Source organism: Archocentrus centrarchus, chromosome 7 (assembly GCF_007364275.1).
Source record: "Archocentrus centrarchus isolate MPI-CPG fArcCen1 chromosome 7, fArcCen1, whole genome shotgun sequence".
Lineage (NCBI taxonomy): Eukaryota > Metazoa > Chordata > Actinopteri > Cichliformes > Cichlidae > Archocentrus > Archocentrus centrarchus.
Window position 1 is genome coordinate 13,345,492 of NC_044352.1, and position 22,570 is coordinate 13,368,061.

General features: G+C 45.4%; 1 protein-coding gene across 1 annotated transcript in view; it reads left to right on the forward strand.

Moving 5' to 3' along the window:
- Nucleotides 1-22,570, forward strand: part of LOC115782933 (cadherin-4-like) — a 267,755-nt gene that overhangs the window by 158,108 nt on the left and 87,077 nt on the right. The window contains exon 4 of the mRNA XM_030733471.1: nt 21,578-21,804. Within this exon, the coding sequence (XP_030589331.1) occupies nt 21,578-21,804 (227 nt within the window). The remainder of the gene's footprint in view (nt 1-21,577; nt 21,805-22,570) is intronic.

Consider the following 22,570-nt stretch of genomic DNA (forward strand, 5'->3'; position numbering starts at 1 on the left):
TGCTTTTGTTTATCTACACACATTGCGCTGGACACTTTTCACTGTTTTCAATTTTATATAGATTTAAAGTAATTAGGTAGACCACAGGTGGCATGCAATAACACACACACACACATACATGAACAGGTAAATGAAAATACACATCTGTACTCTGACCATGTTTCACCCACACCAACACCATTACCCATTTCACCCCACCCCACCCCACCCCATCCCCCCACCCCCCAGGGGTTAAGGAACCACCCCTTCACTCTCTCCATGCTTGTTTGCCCAAAGCGTGCAAGGATTAGCTAAAGCGATTATCACAAGCTTTTGCAGTTTTGTGAAGATGAATCATGGTAATGCTGCACAGCGAAGCGCCTCATGCATTTCTAAACCCCCTCTACTTGGTTTGTGATTCCCAAACTCATGAGGAGCCAGTTGGCTTTGCCTCACCAAGCCAGGTGCAGGTGAGTCAACTGTAGCCAAATTGGCAACTTACTACAAATACATAAATGGGTGCACACATGTTTGATCACACACACATCTCTCTTACTCACACCAAACCTATACAGACATATACTGTGCTAACTGCATGCATATAATACTCTTACAGACAAGACATAAACTGTATTGCAGGACACTTTGATAGACTTAGATATTTTGTATTCTTTTACATTCTAGACTTTCAACAAGATTAACTTAAAGTTACGCAGTTAAATGGAGCTGTCACACACCCTATGGGGACAGCATGCCTTTGGCAAATTTTGACTTTGCTACAATGCCTTGCATCACTAAAGCATGTTTGCCTAGAGCCATTCTGATTTCTGGGTGCTATAGGTTTTTTTTTTTTTTTGCTGTGTTTTTTTTTTTTTTTTAATTTAAAGTGTGGCGTGCTCAATTGTCCAGATTAAACACCACAGATCTTATTTTGGGTTTGTTTACAGTTTGCAAAGGTGAAGCATTTACTTTGGGGCCATTTGCTCTATGCAGCTATTTTTTTTTCTTCTACCTCTACCCACTGCTCATACTTTGAGGTACACAGTAGCACCTCCGTTGCAGATGGTGTGGTGTAATTGTGGATGCCTTTTGCTGTTCTGCAGCCTCCTCCCCGCCACGCCATCTTCCAGGCTGAACAGATGATTACAGCCTCTGGTTTCTTTCACTGGTCCAAAAGGCTCTGGAGGATGTTCTCATTAACAGGACTTGTCAGAGCAACCTGCTAGCACTGCTAATTTTTATCCCTGTGCACATAAAACATACTGTGAACAGTCCAGACACAAACATACACACTGATGTCACACCGAGATATGTGCTTTTAAACACCTTTTAACACTTCTCTCACATGCAATCACAAGTACACTGCCCTCCCTTTGATAGACACATGCCACATGCAGGACATGGCTGCTCCAAAAGAGCTCCAGGGACTTAACCTACTGGATTGCTGCATTAAAGATAGCTGTAATGAAGGTTAATGGCTATCTCTTACACTGACAAATTATATATGTGCATCTGTTTGTGTATACTGGAGCATTGGGGGGGGCTGCTACACTGCTTTCTGTGTTTGTACCTCAGGGAGCCCTTCACTGCCAGCCTGCTTCAGCCCCTAGCTTCTGTGCGTGTGTGTGTGTGTGTGTGTGTGTGTGTGTGTGTGTGTGTGTGTGTGTGTGTGTGTGTGTGTGTGTGTGTGTGTGCAGAGTGTATAACTGTTACCTGACAGACTCAGCATATCACTGTGAACCTTATCAACAGTCGCAGTAAAGCATTGCTGTATTTCACACTTTCACCCCACAGGAGAGATATTTAGACTGTTCAAATATATCACACACACACACACATACAGACACAAAAAGACACTTAAACTGCCTGATTTGGTAATTCTTCGGGCTTTGCCCCATTATTGTTCAGCAGCCCAAAAATATATTTAGTCTCTTTTAAGACCTCAGTCTGGGGAACACTCATTCAACACACACAAATGTTTCAGAACAGCTAAATATTGAAAAAACATCATGTTATTACTGATGCTATCTCTCTTCTTGGCTTGCTCTGTGACACTGTTTATACACACATATGCAATTCTTATGCAGTTACACATTACAAAAACATCTTTGAAAAAAGAAGATTCTAAAAAAAAAAAAAAGCAATTATTTCCAGATTAAATTTGGTTCAGCACAGTTGCAGGCTCTATTACATAATGAAGCAACTTTTTTTAATAAACAAAACATTTCATTTATGAAGTTGATTTAGATTGTGTGTGTACAAAGCATCCAGTACAGAAAGTGAGAACTGAGTCCAAACTCTTGCTTGAAGTTGGGTTTAGGTAACAACAGTGTTTAGTTAATGTTGGGGAAAGATTGAGGCTTTGTTTACCTTCAAATAGGAGCATTTTATCAAGTCTGCAATTTTTCGCATATGTTAATTAACAATGTTTTCTTTTAAACATTGTTAATTTGCTGTAGCAATGTAGCCATACAGAAAAGGCAATTCAGACATGGCTGCATCTACACATACTGTCATGTGTCAAGTCACAGTACCTTTCTCATGTCAGTCTTTTAAGGGTAACTGGTTTTACATTCCGATCTTCTCTCTCTTCTGCTGCAGTCACACTGGTGCCTCAGTGTGCCCATAAAACTGCAATAAGATGGAGTCAGCCTGCTATCAGTTTGCAATTGAAAGGGAACAAGTTTGAAATTACATGCAATCAGTTTGTGATAATATGGTGATTAACTGTGATAAGTTGGCAGCAATTACAAATCTCTTGTTGTGTTCAAATACAAAAATTCACATTAACTACTTATATTCAGAGTTCAGCCAGAACCTCATAGATTTGAAAAAGAAATTCTGAAATTCCACAAATAGTAACATAGTTGCTGCTGAACAGCAATTTACCAACAACGTGACACAGGTGCTCAGTAACTTTGCTTTCAAATAGGGATCAAACCAGAATACAACTAGTTGGCAACCAGTTGAGTCAAGTCCCCTTTTGCAAAGAGACATGTCACATGTAATTTGCACTCATTGGTGCAGACTGAATCAGGTGTCAGTTTTTTACAAAACCTAACCAAACTGTGTGACAGTGATTGCAGTCAGTCTGAATCAGACTGCAATTGTTTGGAGACAGGTTCTCTCTCACCAGGCTTTCTGTGCAGTCGCCTTGCAGTGAAAGTGGAGTTTGCACACTGAACCTCTGGGTGACCAGTTGGTCTTTGCAACTACTTGCAGTTGGTTCCCAAATGCCCCAAAATGCAGTGCAGTCACTGGGCAACCACCAATTTTTCCTGGTCACAAGGAAGTTGCCATCCTATTTTTACTGCAGTGTGACTAAGATGCCCAAGAAACTATGAAACTGCCTCAAGTCAGATCTAAAATAGTATTGTGGAATTATTTTGCAATGTCATGTTTCTGTCTGGAAGAGTAACTTCTAAATGTACTTAGACAAGCTTTAAGCTAGATAAGAACATTTATATTGAACAATGCTAAGAGATAAGCAAGAATACACTTTACACACACACTGGATTAAGGAAATAATGAATATAATAATAGATAACAGGTGCATCGGCGGCGATCTCCCGCTGTTTTTTTAAACAAATACTAACTGTAAATACTAACTGTAATGTGTAAAAAAGTCTACATGTGTCATTTACTCCATAATTTTGCAGCTCTGTGATGATTCCTGACAACTAATGTTGTATTTCTGCAGCGTTTGTATTTTCTTTTACTTGTTTTTCAAGTCATGTCACAGATTTGGCCATTTGTTGAACTTTTAGCTCGTTCCCATCTCAGTGAAACTTCAGAAGCACTAATTGTGCGTCGACCATCACAGTCCACGATCAGCCCCCAGATTTCAGGGATCACAGCCCAATGGCTATTTTTCAAGTGAAAAAAGTTATATAGCCTCTTACTTCTAAAAGAATATGTTCCTTTATCTGCCATATAGATTGTATAATTGCATGTATGTTTTCCACGGTTTAAAGGCTAGAGGGAGTTCTCTGTTTAATGCTCTGACCTCTAAAATTGGAAAACAGAATCTTTTCTTAACGTGTTGATGGGGAGATGATGATTAGATTTGATAATACAGCTTATATTTCCTCCAGCATTTGGGAAAAGCAATTTTGTGCTGTTTGTTTCCTTGGGGAAGCTTGAGAAAACAATATGAAAATGATTTCTTTTCTTTACAAGTATATTTGATGCTTGCAGGCAAACACCAAAATAAAAGCAAAGTTGAAGTTTCTTTTTTCATGTAGTAAGCTGCCCTTTTTATTGTAGTGTTATTGTCATGGCCGGGGAGGAAACGGGCAAGGAAGGGCAAAAACGCAGGACTCCAGGGGTAACTTAAAAGGGCGTTTATTCCACTGGGGAAACACAAAAATACAAAAACCTTGGAAGGGAGGCACAGGGAGACGAAGGGCAGGCGCAGGGAACACGGGAACACAGGAACACAGGAACACACGGACACACAACGTCAACGACGCGACAGAGAAAAAATGAAAACTGAGGGCTTAAATACACAATGGGTAATCAGGGCAAGAGGAAACAGCAGGGAACAACAGGTGAGGCAAATGAAACTAATTACACAGGGGAAGCAAAGCTAAACACAAAGCACAAGGAAATCACATTGGCAAAATAAAACAGGAAGTGATAAACCAAGGAACACGCAGACAAGTCACAACACTGGGAACATGACAAACATACAGGGAGGACAAACTCAGGAAATAAACTATTAACACAAAACGCTGGGCCAACGGCCCAGGACATGACAGTACCCCCCCCTCAAAGGCCGGCTCCCGACGGCCAAAACCAGAAACAAAACCAGACAAGGGCGGGAGGCGGGGGACCAGGAAGGAGGGCCCGAAACAAAAACAGCCAGGGAGCAAACAACGTCAGGAACAAACCCAAAAACACAAGGAAGCACTGGAGCAAGGGAAGAGCACAAGGGCAAAAAACAATAAGCAAAAGGAACAGAACAAAGAAAAGCAATGGCACAAGCTGAATAACAGTCCAAAAACCAGAGCAAAAACATGGGGATGAGAAAACAAAAAACAACCGGATGAAATAAAAAGCGACAGCACAAGGCCGGAGAGCTCCAATGTCCAAAACAGGGGGTCAAAACAAGGAACAGTTCAGGAGCTATGACAAAACAAAAACAGCAGGGGAAAAAAACAGTCCACAGTTCAGGGGAGTCAGTGGGAAATCCAAAACAAAAAACACACAGGTCAGGAGGCCGCAGGGGCCAAGGGGCCACAAAGCAAAATCCCAACGAGGGAGGCCGACCGCGCTCCCAGCGGCGGCGGCGACGAGGACGAGAAGGAATCACTGGAGGCCGACCGCGCTCCCAGCGGCGGCGGCGACGAGGACGAGAAGGAATCACTGGAGGCCGACCGCGCTCCCAGCGGCGGCGGCGACGAGGACGAGAAGGAATCACTGGAGGCCGACCGCGCTCCCAGCGGCGGCGGCGACGAGGACGAGAAGGAATCACTGGAGGCCGACCGCGCTCCCAGCGGCGGCGGCGACGAGGACGAGAAGGAATCACTGGAGGCCGACCGCGCTCCCAGCGGCGGCGGCGACGAGGACGAGGGGGAGTCACTGGAGGCCGACCGCGCTCCCAGCGGCGGCGGCGACGACGAGGGGGAGTCACTGGAGGCACACCGCGCTCCCAGCGGCGGCGGCGGAGACGAGGAGAAGACACTGGAGGCCGACCGCGCTCCCAGCGGCGGCGGCGGAGACGAGGAGAAGACACTGGAGGCCGACCGCGCTCCCAGCGGCGGCGGCGGAGACGAGGAGAAGACACTGGAGGCCGACCGCGCTCCCAGCGGCGGCGGCGGAGACGAGGAGAAGACACTGGAGGCCGACCGCGCCCCCAGCGGCGGCGACGACGAAGACACACCAGAGCCGCAACATGCCCGGACTCCCCTGAGCCCAGGGCGGTCAAGGACACAGGAAACTCGGAAGGTCCGAACCGAGCGGGACCCCCTGGCGGCTCGGACTGAGCGGAACACTCCGAAGACTCGGACTGAGCGGGACCCCCTGGCGGCTCGGACTGAGCGGGACCCCCTGGCGGCTCGGACTGAGCAGGACTCTCCGGCGCGGAGCGCTCGGACTGAGCGGAGACCCCCATCGGCTCGGACTGAGCGGGACCCTCTGGCGCGGAGTGCTCGGACTGAGCGGGACCCCCTGGCTCGGACTGAGCGGAGACCCCCATCGGCTCGGACTGAGCGGGACCCTCTGGCGCGGAGCGCTCGGACTGAGCGGAGACCCCCATCGGCTCGGACTGAGCGGAGACCCCCATCGGCTCGGACTGAGCGGGACCCTCTGGCGCGGAGCGCTCGGACTGAGCGGAGACCCCCATCGGCTCGGACTGAGCGGGACCCCCTGGCTCGGACTGAGCGGAGACCCCCATCGGCTCGGACTGAGCGGAACTCCCTGGCTGCATTGCAGGGCACGCAGCCGTCTCCTCCGACGACTGGGGCTGCTTTGCAGATAGATCGGGTGAGTCAGATGGTGAGGATGAGGGTGACAGGAGAGCTGACTGAGGGCGAGCTAGTGCTACACTAGCGAACTGCGTGGAAGCAGACTGAGACTGGGAGGTGGCTGGAGCTACAGCAGACTGAGGACGAGGGAGAGCGGCTGGCTGAGAGCTAGGGAAATCAGGCTGCGTGGAAACTGACCGAGAGCTAGGGAAATCAGGCTGCGTGGAAGCTGACCGAGAGCTAGGGAAATCAGGCTGCGTGGAAGCTGACCGAGAGCTAGGGAAATCAGGCTGCGTGGAAACTGACCGAGAGCAAGGGAAATCAGGCTGCGTGGAAACTGACCGAGAGCTAGGGAGATCTGGCTGCGTGGAAACAGACCGAGAGCTAGGGATATCTGGCTGCGTGGAAACAGACCGAGAGCTAGCTAACACTGGGGCCTGAGAGGGAGCTGACACAACTGGAGCTACAGAAGGAGCAGGAGCTGAGGGAACTGGGACCAAAACCGAAGGAACTAAGACAGGGGCTGAGGGAACTGACTGAGAGGGCACTGAAACAGCTGACACTGGGGACCGAGGAAGAGTTACTGGAGCTAGAGCTGACTGAGGGCGAGGGAGAGCGACTGGAGCTAGAGCTGACTGAGGGCGAGGGAGAGCTGCTGGCTGCGTGGGAGCAGACTGAGGGAGAGCCGACTGCGTGGAGACTGACTGAGAGCTAGAGAGAGCTGACTGCGTGGAGACAGACTGAAGAGGCACTGTGGACGACACTGAAAACTGCTGTGAAGGCTTGGACCTGGCTGCCCCCACCCGCGGAACAGGAGCGGGCGCAGAGGTCAGCCCGTCCGTGGCTGCCTCCCCCCGCGGAACAGGAACGGGCGCAGAGGTCAGCCCGTCCGTGGCTGCCTCCCCCCGCGAAACAGGTACGGGCGCAGAGGACAGCCCGTCCGTGGCTGCCTCCCCCCGCGAAACAGGTACGGGCGCAGAGGACAGCCCGTCCGTGGCTGCCTCCCCCCGCGAAACAGGTACGGGCGCAGAGGACAGCCCGTCCGTGGCTGCCTCCCCCCGCGAAACAGGTACGGGCGCAGAGGACAGCCCGTCCGTGGCTGCCTCCCCCCGCGAAACAGGTACGGGCGCAGAGGACAGCCCGTCCGTGGCTGCCTCCCCCCGCGAAACAGGTACGGGCGCAGAGGACAGCCCGTCCGTGGCTGCCCCCACCCGCGGAACAGGAACGGGCGCAGAGGTCAGCCCGTCCGTGGCTGCCCCCACCCGCGGAACAGGAACGGGTGCAGAGGACAGCCCGTCCGTGGCTGCCCCCACCCGCGGAACAGGAACGGGTGCAGAGAGCTTCACAGAGGCTGGCGGAACCTGGGGCTCCTGGAGACGAGCTGGCATCACAGCAGACAGGGGCGAGCGCGACCGGGGGGGAGCGTGACGATACCGGGTGCGCTGCTTCCTCCGCTTTCTGTTGGAGTGGGAGGCACGATTCTCTACATCCAGAATGTCCACTAGCAGAGGAGAATCAATGATTTCTACATCTTGCGGCAGCCAACAGAGGTCGGGCTGCGCGACGGTGGAGTGGGAAAAAGTCTCAGCACTTGCCGCAATAATATCGAGCCCGGTGGTACTCACGGAGGTGGTGGCCTGTGCGTGAAGCGGTGACAATGTCCGCGGCGTTATACCGCTCGGGTCTTGGGGAGAGGTGAGTGGAATGGAAGATGGCAGGGCCTGAGAGCAAGGCAGCGCCAGTGGCGATGAGGGGCCATGGAGAGGAGGAGACGAGGATAAGCCGTCTGGCTGCAGGAGAGGTGCATTAGCGATGGCTTGAAGAAAAAAATTTGAGTCCCTGCCCTGGACTGGGCGGCCAATATTGTGCAGTTCATATTGTAGGTTCTTTCGGAGCATGATTATTGAATGGGCAAGTGAAGCGGTGTCAGGATGGGTGAGGAGCCAGGTGGAGGACGAAATAAGTCCACAACAGAAAGCTAATTGTATTAACCGGTGGTGACTGGTGGGGGCCTGAACAATTCTCTCGGAGAAATCCTTGAGCTCCTGGATCTTCTCTTCTTGCTCAGAGAGGGTCCTTATATCTGCGGGGTCCATAGTTTGGTCGCGTCGTTCTGTCATGGCCGGGGAGGAAACGGGCAAGGAAGGGCAAAAACGCAGGACTCCAGGGGTAACTTAAAAGGGCGTTTATTCCACTGGGGAAACACAAAAATACAAAAACCTTGGAAGGGAGGCACAGGGAGACGAAGGGCAGGCGCAGGGAACACGGGAACACAGGAACACAGGAACACACGGACACACAACGTCAACGACGCGACAGAGAAAAAATGAAAACTGAGGGCTTAAATACACAATGGGTAATCAGGGCAAGAGGAAACAGCAGGGAACAACAGGTGAGGCAAATGAAACTAATTACACAGGGGAAGCAAAGCTAAACACAAAGCACAAGGAAATCACATTGGCAAAATAAAACAGGAAGTGATAAACCAAGGAACACGCAGACAAGTCACAACACTGGGAACATGACAAACATACAGGGAGGACAAACTCAGGAAATAAACTATTAACACAAAACGCTGGGCCAACGGCCCAGGACATGACAGTTATCTACATTTGTCCTCCTGTTTTCCAGTGTGACAGAAAATATGAAGAGATGTAGGCGTCTTGTGAATTGGGACTGGGTACATATAAGATAGATAAAAGGAATGTAGCAGATAGGACACACACACACACACACACACACACACACACACACACACACACACACACACACACACACACACACACATATAGATGTGCTGACCTTGAGATTGCTTGAATCTGGGTGGTTACTGAGGGAGGGCCATGCAGAAAAAGGAGGTGGAATAAGGTGAGCAAAATTAGAATGCAAAGCAAAATCCTGCAGAGCCCAAGTTGATGCAAACTGTTGACAGTAGCTGTCACTCTCAAAGAGACACTTGCCACACACCCTCTGTTAAATGCTCAACTCAGTCAACAGCATGCCTCTGTTAAGTCCTGTGGACAGACTATATCAGATCGCTTGATGCAGTACTTTAGGTCTTGCAGTAGTACACTGTGATACAAAATCTGGGCTAAGTCTCCAGGGAAGATAACCTGTACTGTACACATCAAATCCATCACTGAATTTTGTAGGCTATTGATCCACAAAAAGCATTGTACCACAACCACAGAAAGACAGGGTAAAAGGTCAAGTGACTGCTGTGAGGGAATGGCGAGTGCACATGAGCTGTGGTTTGCTGTGTAGCAAAAAGCGACTGTGTTAACTGTGTCTGTGTATCTTTGCTCCACAACAACTTTATTTTGCTTTCCTGCACAACATACAGTATCCAGCAGTGCAAAGAAAGTTGAGGAAATTGCGTGCTTACTTTCACTCTGCTGTTACTTCCTCTTGTTTTCTACAAAAGGGCCTTTTTCTTCATGAAAGAGATATTTTTTCCCACCTGATCTCTGCTTTTCTTTCAATACCTTCTCCTTTAATCACCCGTAAGTCTAACCCTAATTGCCAAAAATACTTGATTTTTCTCTCTGCCTTTTCTGATATCTCACCACAAGCACACAATGCACGTCTAAGCAGGGGGGGATTAGGTCCTTAATAAAATGAAGCAAATGTGAAGTTCGGTTTTCATCATAAGGAAAAGTAGACTTCAGATGTAGATGTGTCTTGATAACTACCAGACATCCTGTGGATTTGGAGTTATTGCTTTTTTTTTTTTCTCCTTTGTTCTGTGGGAGCCATTTTATATATTGTGTGTTCACATATATTTTGGCTCGTCATTTTTATTACCCCCTCAGCCTGAAAAGCTGATGGAGTATTTGTTGTGACCTTGGAGTCATTCGTCATCCGTTGTCATGCGCGGTGTGCTCCACCTGATGCGCTCTGTGTCGTCCAGAAAATACACAAAAACAATTCACTGAATTTTTCTCAAATTTGGCAGAAACATTCATTGGGCCTCAGGGAGGAAAAGTTAAGCTTGGTGTTCCAAAAGGGTAACATTAGCAAATTTTCAGACATTTTGTTTAATTGCAGAAAAACTGTTTAGTAACTTTTTTCTGAGTTCCCATGATTATTGCTAATAATGATACCTTGAATATGAATGTAGTTTGATTCGATTTTAATCACTCTGATCATTTTAACAACTGTGCTGCTTGCTGTTCACAGATAGATAGATAGATAGATAGATAGATAGATAGATAGATAGATAGATGTACACAGGTAAGAATGCATTGATTTTAAGAGAGCGGGGAGCAAAAATAGTATCAAAAAGGTGTTTCACTTGCAAACAACAACCAGGCCTTTTAGAATGGAGAAAATGAGTCTAAGAATTTGCTGGATGTATATGTAATCGCTCATCTGCTTAGTCACTGTAGCAACTAAGCTTTCAATGTTTTCCATGGCATATAACATATGTTATCCTACTGTATCCATGTTATCATGTTAGTTGAATAGAATGTTAGTCAAAAACCCCTGTGGTCATAAAAGAACATCCAACTGTAGTTCTTACCATGATAATGCCAGTCACAGAAAGTGACAGTATTCTCAGTTGTTCACATTTATTGTGATTTTAGCATTTTTTTATTCCTGGTTCTGAATTAGCCATTTGCTTTTGAATTGATACGGTGAATAAAGTCACTAAGGCTCAAATGCACCCCATTAAGATCTACTGAGAACTGGTTATGTGTTCTAGAACTTGTACTTCCAGGGGATTTGTACCATCTAAAGATTCTACTGCCAGGAGGCTGTGGGGTAGCACTGGTGGCTGCAAGTTTGTTTGCTTTTTCTAAGTAATACAAGCAACAACGCACTGTGATTGTTTGGAGTTCTCATAACAGGTCAAGCAACTGTTTAGTTAGTTTCCCTTGCTGGGAGAGATGCCTGAGAATTGCTAAAGGCTAATCAAGCACTTCTGAGCCTGTGTGCAAGAATACTAATCAGTCATTAGAGAGATGTTGATTAGTCAAAAACAATGTCTTTGTGGTTGCTATCTCTGTGAATATGTGTATGTAAATGTGTCCTTGTGCATTACTGATTTATTAGTCTAAGCAAATATGCACTTTAGCATAATATACTGGCATAGTGCAAATCAGGAGGACCCTCAAGATATATGTACAATCTCTGCACAATTATAAATAATAGCCTCCTTTGTTAAAGCCTGCATCACAGAGGCAGTTTTACTAAAAGTTCTCTCCTCGATAATTTAGCAAAAATTAAGCAAGCCCTCAAAGCATAAACCTCACCACAGCCCTGAACTGCATGAAGTTGATTGTTCATCTATGTACTGTGACTCAAAAAGTGCAACTCTGATAGACAAAATTGAACTAGAACAAATATATTCTCACTTTTTCAGTCTGTGATCAGTCAGTAGTGTGCAAACCAAGTCTCCAGCAGCTCAGATCAGCCTGTTAACACTACTTGAATGCCTTTCATGACTAACCAGCCACAGTGGCAGCAGCACACCCTTGATTAGCCATTCAGCAGTTCCTCTGCTCTGAAAAAGGGCTCGTTTAGTTGGTCAAGAAGGACAGTTCATTATTTTTTTGTTTTTATATTATACATTTATTGCAGTAATTCATTGTGAATTTTGGCACCATGTAAGCAAAATATATATAGAAAGTGCTAATGAAGAATTTTAGGTGACTTAAATAAGAAAATTACTATACTGTATTGAAAAACAAGTGAGCTAAATAATATGCATAAACAGCACCAAACTGTCACGGCACAGCATATTTTAATTGGTGTTTAACCTTTGCTGAGAGAAAAGCTTTCCCCTACTCACTGTGTGACAAATTTACACCACAGTGTGCATCCATATTCACATATATCCATATCATAGTCATATTACCTTTTTCTCTAAAAAGTCGGGATGCTGTATAAAGTTTAAAGAAATTCATTATGTAAATTCTGTGTTTAATAAAAAAATACAATGATACAATAATAAAAAAATATTGAAAATGAATTGAGAACTTTTGGGGGGTTTTAGGCTCTTCATATGCTTTCAGTTTGATGTATTTACTACTGTATTGCATCACCCCGCAAGCATTTGGGAATGAAGGAGACCGGTGAAAGCTAAATCTTTTCCCGCACTTGCTTCATAAAGAATTTCTACTGCTCAAGAGTTAAGGGCCTTTATTTCAAATGTTTTCAATAGGTAATGGTGACAGAAATGTAATACGTGCATGATGTGGTTTTATATTAGCTTGCTTATATGAGAAAGACCTCAACTGAATATGCTGCTCAAAACCTTCTTTACTCTGTCATTCAGTGCTTCCCTCATAGATGTGCCCATGACACATGCACTAATGCTCCCCCCATACCAGGGGTGTCAAACTCAGTCATTAGGATGGGCCAAAATTAAAGGCACAGTCTGAGTCGCAGGCTGAACAGGATTCAAAATAATACATTTATTCAGCAATATGAATTGTATGGCCAGAATACAGCAACTTTTTCCTCAACACGTTAAAGACTTTCAAATTTTAATTCACCTTGACAAAGGAAAGGTTTTCACTTTAGCTCAGTCTATCATAAATGGACTCAGGCACAGAGAAGATCATTTCTAGGTCTTATTCATTTATGGGTATTTCTCTTTGCCTGGCAGACTTTTATGATCTTGAACAGTTTGTCTATGCATTCTTTCACAGACTGGGGAGCTATCAAACAAATTCAAAGTGAACGTATATTTTTCAAAAAGACAAGAATATTTAGTAGTTTCAGCATCTGACATTTGTCTTTTAGCAATTTATTTGAACTGCATTTATATATATATATATATATATATGGTTTTATTAATTGCTTCTTTTTTGTCCTCCTTTGTATCTATGCCTCTCTCGTTCTTTCAGTTAAATTTTAACAGCAACAAACAGAAGAGGTGTTTTGGGGTAAAGCTCTTTCTGCAGTCTAATATCTCATGCTGATATTTTGGATTTTCACTCAGGGAAAGCGTAGCAGTGAAGTAAAGTGTATCAGTGTTCAACCAAACAAAACGCAGAGTAAAGCTGCTTAATTTTACATAAGACAGCACAGGCCATCCATATCAGGACACCCTAGACAGGACACTTTATGGTACACAGTTTGATGCAGTAGAACTGTGCTGCTGTATAAGCAAGGCTTGGAAAGTTTAGACAAACAGCGGGGAAACAAAGTTGTTCCATGACTGAAATTTAAAACAAGAATGTATCTGAGTTCCCCAAATGGAAACAATATATTGAAAGAGCTAAAATGCACTTTTCCCCCCATTTTCACACACAGGGAAGATTAGCTTCTGTCTTCTGATTTCCACACAAAAGTATTTGTCCCTTGCAAATACCTACTACCTCCTAATGAAATACAGCCTCTTTCTTTGTAGGAGTTTGAGTTGAATAGTCTCACCCAGTGTTTTTGAATTTGCTATGCCTTTGTAGTTGCCAAACATGACTGCAGTTCATTCTGTGAATTCCCCGAGAGCTTATGGACATAAAATACACTAAAAAGATGAAACAGTCAGATAACTAAACCAATACAAGTAGGTTTGGAAAGGTTTACTAATACAACCAAGTATGCTTTGATGAATATTTGATTCATGAGTAGCAGCCAGTTTTGGGTAATTATACACTTGTTCTTTGTACTGTGTATACATCATCCATTTCTACTCAGAAAAAAACCAAAAAACTTTAACAGTTTTTCATTTGATGTTTTCTCTCTGCAATATTTCTGAATGGTGCTACGCAGTTTGAGATGAGTCTGTCTCCAGTGCATGTTCTCTCTCTGTTTTTGTCTGCTGGCACATTGTGAGCACTTTTTTTTAATATATATATAATGGGGCTGGTCACTGCCATCATCCTTTTGAAGGTTTCTGTGAAGGACAGAGAGATGAGCCACTGTCCATGATTGGCGTCAGTGAGTCAGGCTCCCTGATGGGCTTCTAACATAGCTTTAAACAGCCTTCCATCACAAGTTTGTTCTCCTTTTATAATCTATCAGTAGTGGACAGTGGACCTGGCTCTGTTTAGTCAGCTACTGAGGGCCAAGCCCACTGTACAGTGCCACTCTACTCTGATTAGACTGCATACTCCCCGTGGTGACTGTGATCACCAGCCAGACTCATCCCTCACCATCCATCTCTCCATCCACACTTTTTTCTATCTCTCTGAGCTCCCTTTACCACATGTTCACTCTTTCTTTCTCTCTTCTTTCATTTTATCCATTGATCCATCTGTCCCGATCTCTCGAGAGGCCAGCCCAATTAACCTGTTTAAACAGCCATCTGAGCATCCCATCCATTCCAATGTGGATGTATAAAAAGGGATCTAGTTCACTGAGCCAGGAGCACAGTGCCAGGCCTCTATCCACTGCCCTCCCCACCTCACTTCCTAGTCCTTACTCTCTCTCTCTCTCATCATTTTCCTCATCCTCCTCCTTCTGTACATGTTTATGTGGTTTCTTCTCTAGGACTGGGTGGCATCCAATACATTCACTATACCATACATGCTTTTCCAGTTTTTTCATTTCCATTTTTCTCTGTACAGTTAATTTTACTGTCTCTGTGATTGCCACCTCTACACATTTTTCATCCTCCCCTTCTCCCCTTCTCCTCTCACCTTCTTATTGTCACTCCTCAGCTTTCTCCCTGTCCCCTGACTCCATCCCTTTCTCACTTCCCTTTCAACACTTGTCAGCTACTTCCTGTCAGGCTGTCCATAGAACACCACAAGAAGGTCACATCTCTCTTTTGTGTTTCTCTCCTACTTGTCCTTGTCTTATTGGTGGGAGATGGAAACTTTAATTCATGGGAAAGGGGGGTTAGAATGGGATTTGGATAGTGATAACAACCAAGCAAAGCACAAAGCTCCATTTACTATCTTTCACCCTATCATAATGGATAAATCAATGATTATATTCCTTCCCTGTGTGGGAACACACTGGGCATGGTAGAATTTGTAATATTTCAGGGGTTTGACTGTTCACATCGACTAGACAGTGGAGAAGTGCTGGGCTGGCTGTTTCAGACAGACACGCTGGGGTGTCTGTCTTATTTGCCAGATCAATGCTCAAACGGGGCCTACTGCTTTAGACGGCTTGTTAATGTGTATCACTGTGCCATTGGGCTTCATTGCTTTGTTGCTGGCTGATTTTTATAATCTCTTTTATAGCAGTATTGACCCAACTGAGTGAAAGAAGAACTATGCTATTGAGGTCCTTCTGTCTGTGTGTATGTGTGTGTGTGCATGCGTGCATTCATGCGTGCTCGCACATTCATGTGCACATGTTGATGGAGGAGTAAAATTGGCACTGTCTTTTCTTAACTGGTGCAAGAACAAGACCCTCTGGGTACTCTATCCACACTCTGTCACTCTATTTTCAAATGGGTATGAGTATAGTTAATTTGGCTTGCCATTGCTAAGACATGACAACAGTGAGGAAAAAAATGCTTACACTTGCATGGGAATGGTTTACTCCTACAGCACATGCACTACTACAGTACTTGCCTAAATATATGCTGGTTTATTGATTTTCACTGTAGATTGATGTTTTTTAGCAGGAACAAATTGTTTTAAGTGGATTTTCAAACTGTTTTTATGTTTTGTTGCTGTTTAAAAACATTAGGAAATACAACCAAATTAAGATCTGGACTTAAAAAGATGATAGTGAGTCCTGCTATGATGTGTGATTTGGAAACAGTGGCACTAATAAAGAGGAGATGGAGTTGGAGATGGCAGAGTTGAACATGTTAAGATTTTTTGTTGGGAGTGATCAGGATGGACAAGATTAGAAATGAGTATATCAGAGGAACAGCTCAGGTTGAATGGTTAGAGGCAAAGTTGAGATGGTTTGGACATGTGCAGAGGAAGGTGGATATATTGAACAAAGGATGGTGAAGATAGAAATTCCTAATTTATTTTTGATAATGAATGCTCCCTAAGACCCAGAAGTGAATGTTTTCTTTAATATGGCTTGAGACACCCCTTGTTGATTACCCCCTTTCTTAGTGCAAAGTATAAGCCTATAGGCCTCTACCAGCCATAACTGCAATACAGCTGCACTGCTGGCCGTGTGCCTAGTTTACAGAGAGAGGAGACAATAATTGGAGGACAGAGAGAGAAGGGGCAACAGACCACCTGCTGCTTGTTTTTTTGTTTTTTGTTTTTTCTTCAGGTGTTTGAATGCTTCACAGATACAAGCACTTAGAAATATAATAAAGCATGCTTTGAATCTGATTTTTGACTTCTTCTCATTGTTAATGTATTCAGGCAGCCTTCCAAAATGCTGTTTGCACAGACACATGTTTGCCAACTGGTGTGTTTGTTATTGTTCCCCCTCCCCCCAGATGTAATCTTTGAAAATCTGCAAAAATAATGGTAGAGAAGAAATAAGATGGGGTTAGACAAAAAGGAAAGATAAACTTAAAGCACAAGCAAGGCTTTTCGGGTTTGTTCAGCAATACAAAGAGAGCAATAGTCTGATGATAACCATGATCCAAGGCTTTGCTGCCTCTTGTATTGCTGTAATCCATCTCCTATGGCCTGGCTTTTTCTGTCTATACCAGGACACTTGTGCAGCACCTGTTACACTTTGTGGACAGAATTGTTTAAGAGCTATTCCGTCTGACTGAGCTCTGAGACATCTGGCTTTAGAGAGGAGGGCACTGACATGATCACAGGTGTTTTTAGGGCCAGTCAGCATAAAAAGAAGCTGTATTTAATCACAGTTTCTACCCTATAATAGAACCCTTGTTTCAGCTGTTGTAGAGACATGGGTAGAGAGAATGACATTAGAAAACTGTGAGTAATGGCATTCAGCTTAAGGTTTCCTTGATATGTTATCTAGACTCTAATCCCTGAGTGGGAAGGCTACATGTGCTGCGAGGGAGAAAGGAAGTGAGGGCGGGAGATGGTATGGGCTGTGCTCGCTAGTAACTCATTCTCCTATGAACTGCACAAGTATTTCATTAGAGAGCAAACACAAGAGTGTCCTGGCAACTCTGAAAGCTCCATGGTGAGCAGGTTTACTGGGCCATCTTAATTTAACAGAACATGATGGACACAAACCTCTAGATGCTTTCTGTGTTAACATCCCACAAATTACATTTTGGTTTGTATTTGTTATTTCAACTTAATAGTTTCTGTATAGTGCTAGTTTCCTTTAATCTTTTTGCCTAATTGGTTAAACCAAATCATAGGTTTAATCAATATTTGGAAAGATGTTGATTTTCTCAGGGGAAGAAGGAGGAAATAAAGTGTTAACTGGACTGCAAAAATATTTTTATTTCTAACAGCTACAAAAATTACATAACACTCAGGTCAGGTTGTTAGTTTTCTCCACACACTACACTGCATTCTCTAATGGAAACAAATGGATTTTTGTAATAAATCCTTAGAAAACTGATTGGAGCAATGCAGACTGTGTGATTTCAAGGCTCTATAAAATATACTATCAACTAAGCCATATAGAATGAAAAACTATTCAAACCCTCATTCTGCAATCTCCCTAAAGTATACTGTACATTAATTAGAGTAAGACTCCTATGGAAGAAAGATCAAAGGAACAGCTTACCCTGCCTGAGCCCCACCTTGCAGCCAGGCCTGGGGAGGATACTCGAGGATAAACACTTGGTGGCTGGGACAGCCTGAAGAGGAAACATGGACCCACCCTCCTGTAGGCCTACCATCCACAGGAGGCATTGTAGGGGACGGGTGCAATGTGTGTCAGGCAGCAGCCAAGAGCGGAGGCCCTGGCAGACCGATCCCCAGCTATCAAGGATGGATATTGGGACATGGGACATCACCTCTCTAGTGAGGAAGGAGCCTGAGCTCGTGCTTGAGGTCGAGTCGGGCTCACCTCAACGCAGAGCCTGGGCTCTGGAACCAGTCTCCTGGAGAGGGGCTGGACTCTGTCCCAGTCTGGAGTTGCCCTCAGTAAGAGGCAGCAGGCTGGGGTGGATAAACTTGTATCCACCACAGCAGGCTGGGGTGGATAAACTTGTATCCCCTTGGGTTGCAGCCTGAATGTTGGAGTTTTCACCGGTGGGTCAGGGGGTTGTTTCCCAGTCTTGTCAGGGCGGGGAATGGGTCCTGACTGTTGATTGCACTTGCACTGCAAATGACAGTTCAGAGTACCCAGGTTTCTTTGAGTCGTTGGGTGGGGTGCTTGAGGGTGTTCCATCCCGTGACTCCATCATTCTACTGGGAGACTTCAGCGCTCACATGGGTAACAAGAGTGAGATCTGGAAATCTGAACCTGAGTGGTGTTCTGTTATTGGACTTCTGTGCGAAACAGAGTTTGTCCATAACAAAGACCATATTTGAACACAAGGATGTCCATAAGTGCACGTGGCACCAGGACACTCTAGTTCGCAGGTCAATGATCAATTTTATAATTGTATCATCAGATCTGTGGCCATTTATTCTGGACGCTCAGGTGAAGAGAGGAGCCGAGGTGTCAACTGATCACCCCATGCTGGTGAGTTAGAACAGGTGGTGGGTGAGGATGATGGTGGACAGTCCTGGCATACCTAAACATATAGAGAGGGTGGCCTGGGAACACCTAGCAGAGGCCCCAGTCCGGGAGATCTTCAACTCCCACCTCCAGCAGAATTTCAACAGCATTTCTAGGGAGGTTGAGGATACTGACTCCAAATGGACCATGTCCCACACCTCTATTGTTGAGGCTGCTGCAAAGTGGTTGGTGCCTGTTGTGGTGGTAATCCCCAAATCATGGTGGACACCAGAGGTGAAGAGAGCCATCAAGCTGAAAAAAGAGTCCTAATAGGTTGGTTAGCCCCTAGAACATCGGAGGCAGCTGATACCAAGCGGAATGCAGCTTGGGCAGTGGCTGAAGCAAAAACTGGGAGGAGTTCAGTGAGGCCATGGAAAAAGACTTTCAGATGGCCTCAAAGTGATTCTGGTAAACCGTCAGGCAGCTCATGAGGGGGGAAGTGGTGCTCTACTCACATGGTGTGTAGTGTGGCTGAGGCACTGCTGACTTCAACTGAGGATATAGACAGGCAGTGGAAGCAATATTTTGAGGATCTCCTTACTCCCACTGACATGCCTCCTGTAGAGGAAGCAGTCTGGGGATGAGGGGGACAGCTCACTCATCACACGGTGAGGTCACTGAGGTGGCACTGCCTTGGTGGCAGGGCAGGGCGCCTGGGGTGGATGAGATTCACCCTGAGTTCCAGGGCTGTCCTGGTTGACATGCCTCTGCAAGGTTGCATGGAGATCTGGGGTGGTGCCACTGGATTGGCAGATTGGGGTGGCGGTTCCCATCTTCAAGAAGGAGGTGTGCTACACCTATGGAAGGGATCACACTCCTTAGCCTCCCCGGAAAGGTCTGTGCCAGGGTGCTAGAAAGGAGAGTTCAGTCGTTAGTTCAACCTCAGATCCAAGAGGAGCAATGCGGTTTTCATCCTGGTCATGCAATGCTGGACCAGCTCTTAATTGTCTCAAGAATATTTGAGTGTGCATGTGAATTTGCCCATCCTGTCTGTATGTGCTTTGTGGACCTGGAGAAGGCATTCGACCACATCCCTTCAGGTATTCTGTAGGGAGTGCTGTGAGAGTTTAGGGTGTCTGGCCCATTATTCTGGGCCATTTAGTACTGCAGCAAGAGCTGGTCCGCATTGCCTGCAATAAGTCGGACTCCGCCAGGGCTGTCCTTTGTTTATCATTTTTATGTACAGAAGTTCTAGGCATATCCAGGTGGTGGAAAGCTTTCCCTGTGGTGGCCTCAGAATCTTTGCTTTTTGTGGATGATGGTGGTGACCTCCAGCTTACACTGAAGCTGTATGCAGTTGAGTGTTAAGCCGCAGGCCATGGTCCTCAGCCTGAAAAGGGTGGAGTGCCCACTCTGGGTTAGGGACGAGTTGCTGCCCCAAGTGGAGGAGTTTAAGTATATCGAGGTCTTGTTCACAAGTGAGGGGAGAGGAGAGTGCAAGATTGATTGATGGATTGGGATTACAGATACAGTGATGCGAATGCTGCACTAGTCCATCGTGGTAAAGCAAGAACTAAACGTAAAAGTGAAGCTGTCAATTTACCAGTCGATCTATGTCCCTTCCCTTACTTATGGTCATTACCTTTGGGTAGTGACTGAAAGAATGAAATTGTGGATACAAGTAGCAGAAATCAGCTTCCTCAGAAGGGTGGCTGGCCTCTCCAATAGAAATAGGGTGAGGAGAGAGGGGCTCAGAGTAGAGCCACTACTCCTACACACCTAAAGGAGCCACTTGAGGTAGTTCAGACATCTGACTAGGATGCCCCTTGGGGACCGATTTGGTGAGGTGTTCTGGGCATGTCCTACTGGGAGGAGGCCCTGGAGCAGACCCAGGAAAGACTGGAGAGATTATATTTCTCTGCTGGCCTTGGAATACCATGGTGTTCCTCTGGATGAGATGGAGACGGTGGCTGGAAAGAGGGAAGTCCCTGGGTCACTGCCCCTGCAACCTGGCCCCGGACAACTGGAACAAGATGGATGGATGGATGGATGGATGGATGGATGGATGGATGGATGGATGGATGGATGGATAGTGATGTGGCGTACTACACAATACTTTCTTTCCTATGTGCTTTCAGTTTATATGGAGAAAGATAAAGTACAGTGATTTGTCCTTCAGATTAAAAGCTAAAAGCATAGTCTGACAGTCAAAAAAAATAGACTAGTGGAATCACTGGAGTCAGTATTCTTCCCAACATCCTATTTTGTAATTCTAACTATAAACTAGCAGACATCTTGCTTGCTCTGCCTGCAAACAAATCTAGACACAATTTCTTGTCAGGGTGATTTTTCACCTCTACATTAACAGGTGTCCTGTTAATGTAGAGGGGTATGCAGCTGCAGAGAATAATCCTTAGGAGTCTAATCATAGTGACCGCTTTACCTTATAATTAAAAGAGACTAAATGGTGAGAAGCACTAGTCTCGGACTAGGTTAAGTGAGCTGGCTGAAGTAGCCAGCTTGCTATTTACTTCCTACTGAGATGTGCGCACTGCAGGTGCACTGTGTTTAGGTATATGCAAGCTTTTGTGAGATATAACCAAAGTTTCAACTGCATCTTTGTTTGCCAGCGTTTGTAAGAGTCAACAGTTACTTCTTAGTTGTTGCTAATTTAAATCTTTTCAAATTCTTTTTATTGTCTACAGTGAAGTTTGATGACTGCATGGGAAATGAAGGTGTGGTATTCCAGAGCAGCAACCCTATCTTTGGGGTGCGGACAGATGGATCCATCTTTGCCCAACAAGAGGGAGCCAGCCTGGACGAACCAGTCCAGTTGAAACTGACAGCAAGTGGTCCACACACACATGTCTGGGAGACTATGGTGCAGCTGGCACTGATTGACCTACCATCACCTCAACAAACTGGAAATGAGGTGAGTTTCACACTTAGTGAGCTCTAGCACAGACACACAGAAATATCATGCTTCAAATTTCAATTATCATCCCAGAGTTTCTTTTTCCTATCACATTTTCTCCAGTGGTCTGGAGATAGTAACAGCCAAGAATCAGGTCAAAACTCCTTGGGGTTTCAGTGAAGGGGAGAGGGGGGTGGAGCAGAAAGAAGTAGCAGTGCCACACAGTTAAAAGTGATAGAATCAGACTGCCACAGGGGGAGAGTAAGATTCCCCTCAGCCATAAGCTGTTATTGGAAAACATCCTGTGCCTTGGGTACCCCAGGGGTCCTTGTCTGTTCCTTTTCTATTTAAAAGCTGTCAGAGGTCAGCGATGGAGACTGAGCAGTCTGAGCCTAACTGTCCCCATGACTATAGAACCACAAGGCCATCTCTAAAGGCCAATATCAACCCATGTGTTAATCACATTAGGTAAAAACAGGAGCCTGTGTTCATTAACTAAGTACACATCTCACACGGGCTGCTGGACAGTAAGTTCCTGACAAGATCAAATCTCACTAACATAAATGTACCACATGAAAAAAGCCTGACAAGGATTCACTTTATCTTACTGGGCAAATTTTGGTTTTTGGTGAGAAGCAGTTGTTACTTGGCAGTCAATTAAACCCACTAAAATTTTGAAAACTCTTTTAACTGTGTTTGTGATAGAGTGACTCTAATGAGAAAGGTGGTGTTCCCGCTCTGTTACCTGTAACCTGATCATAACTTTTTAGCTTATTATTTTGGT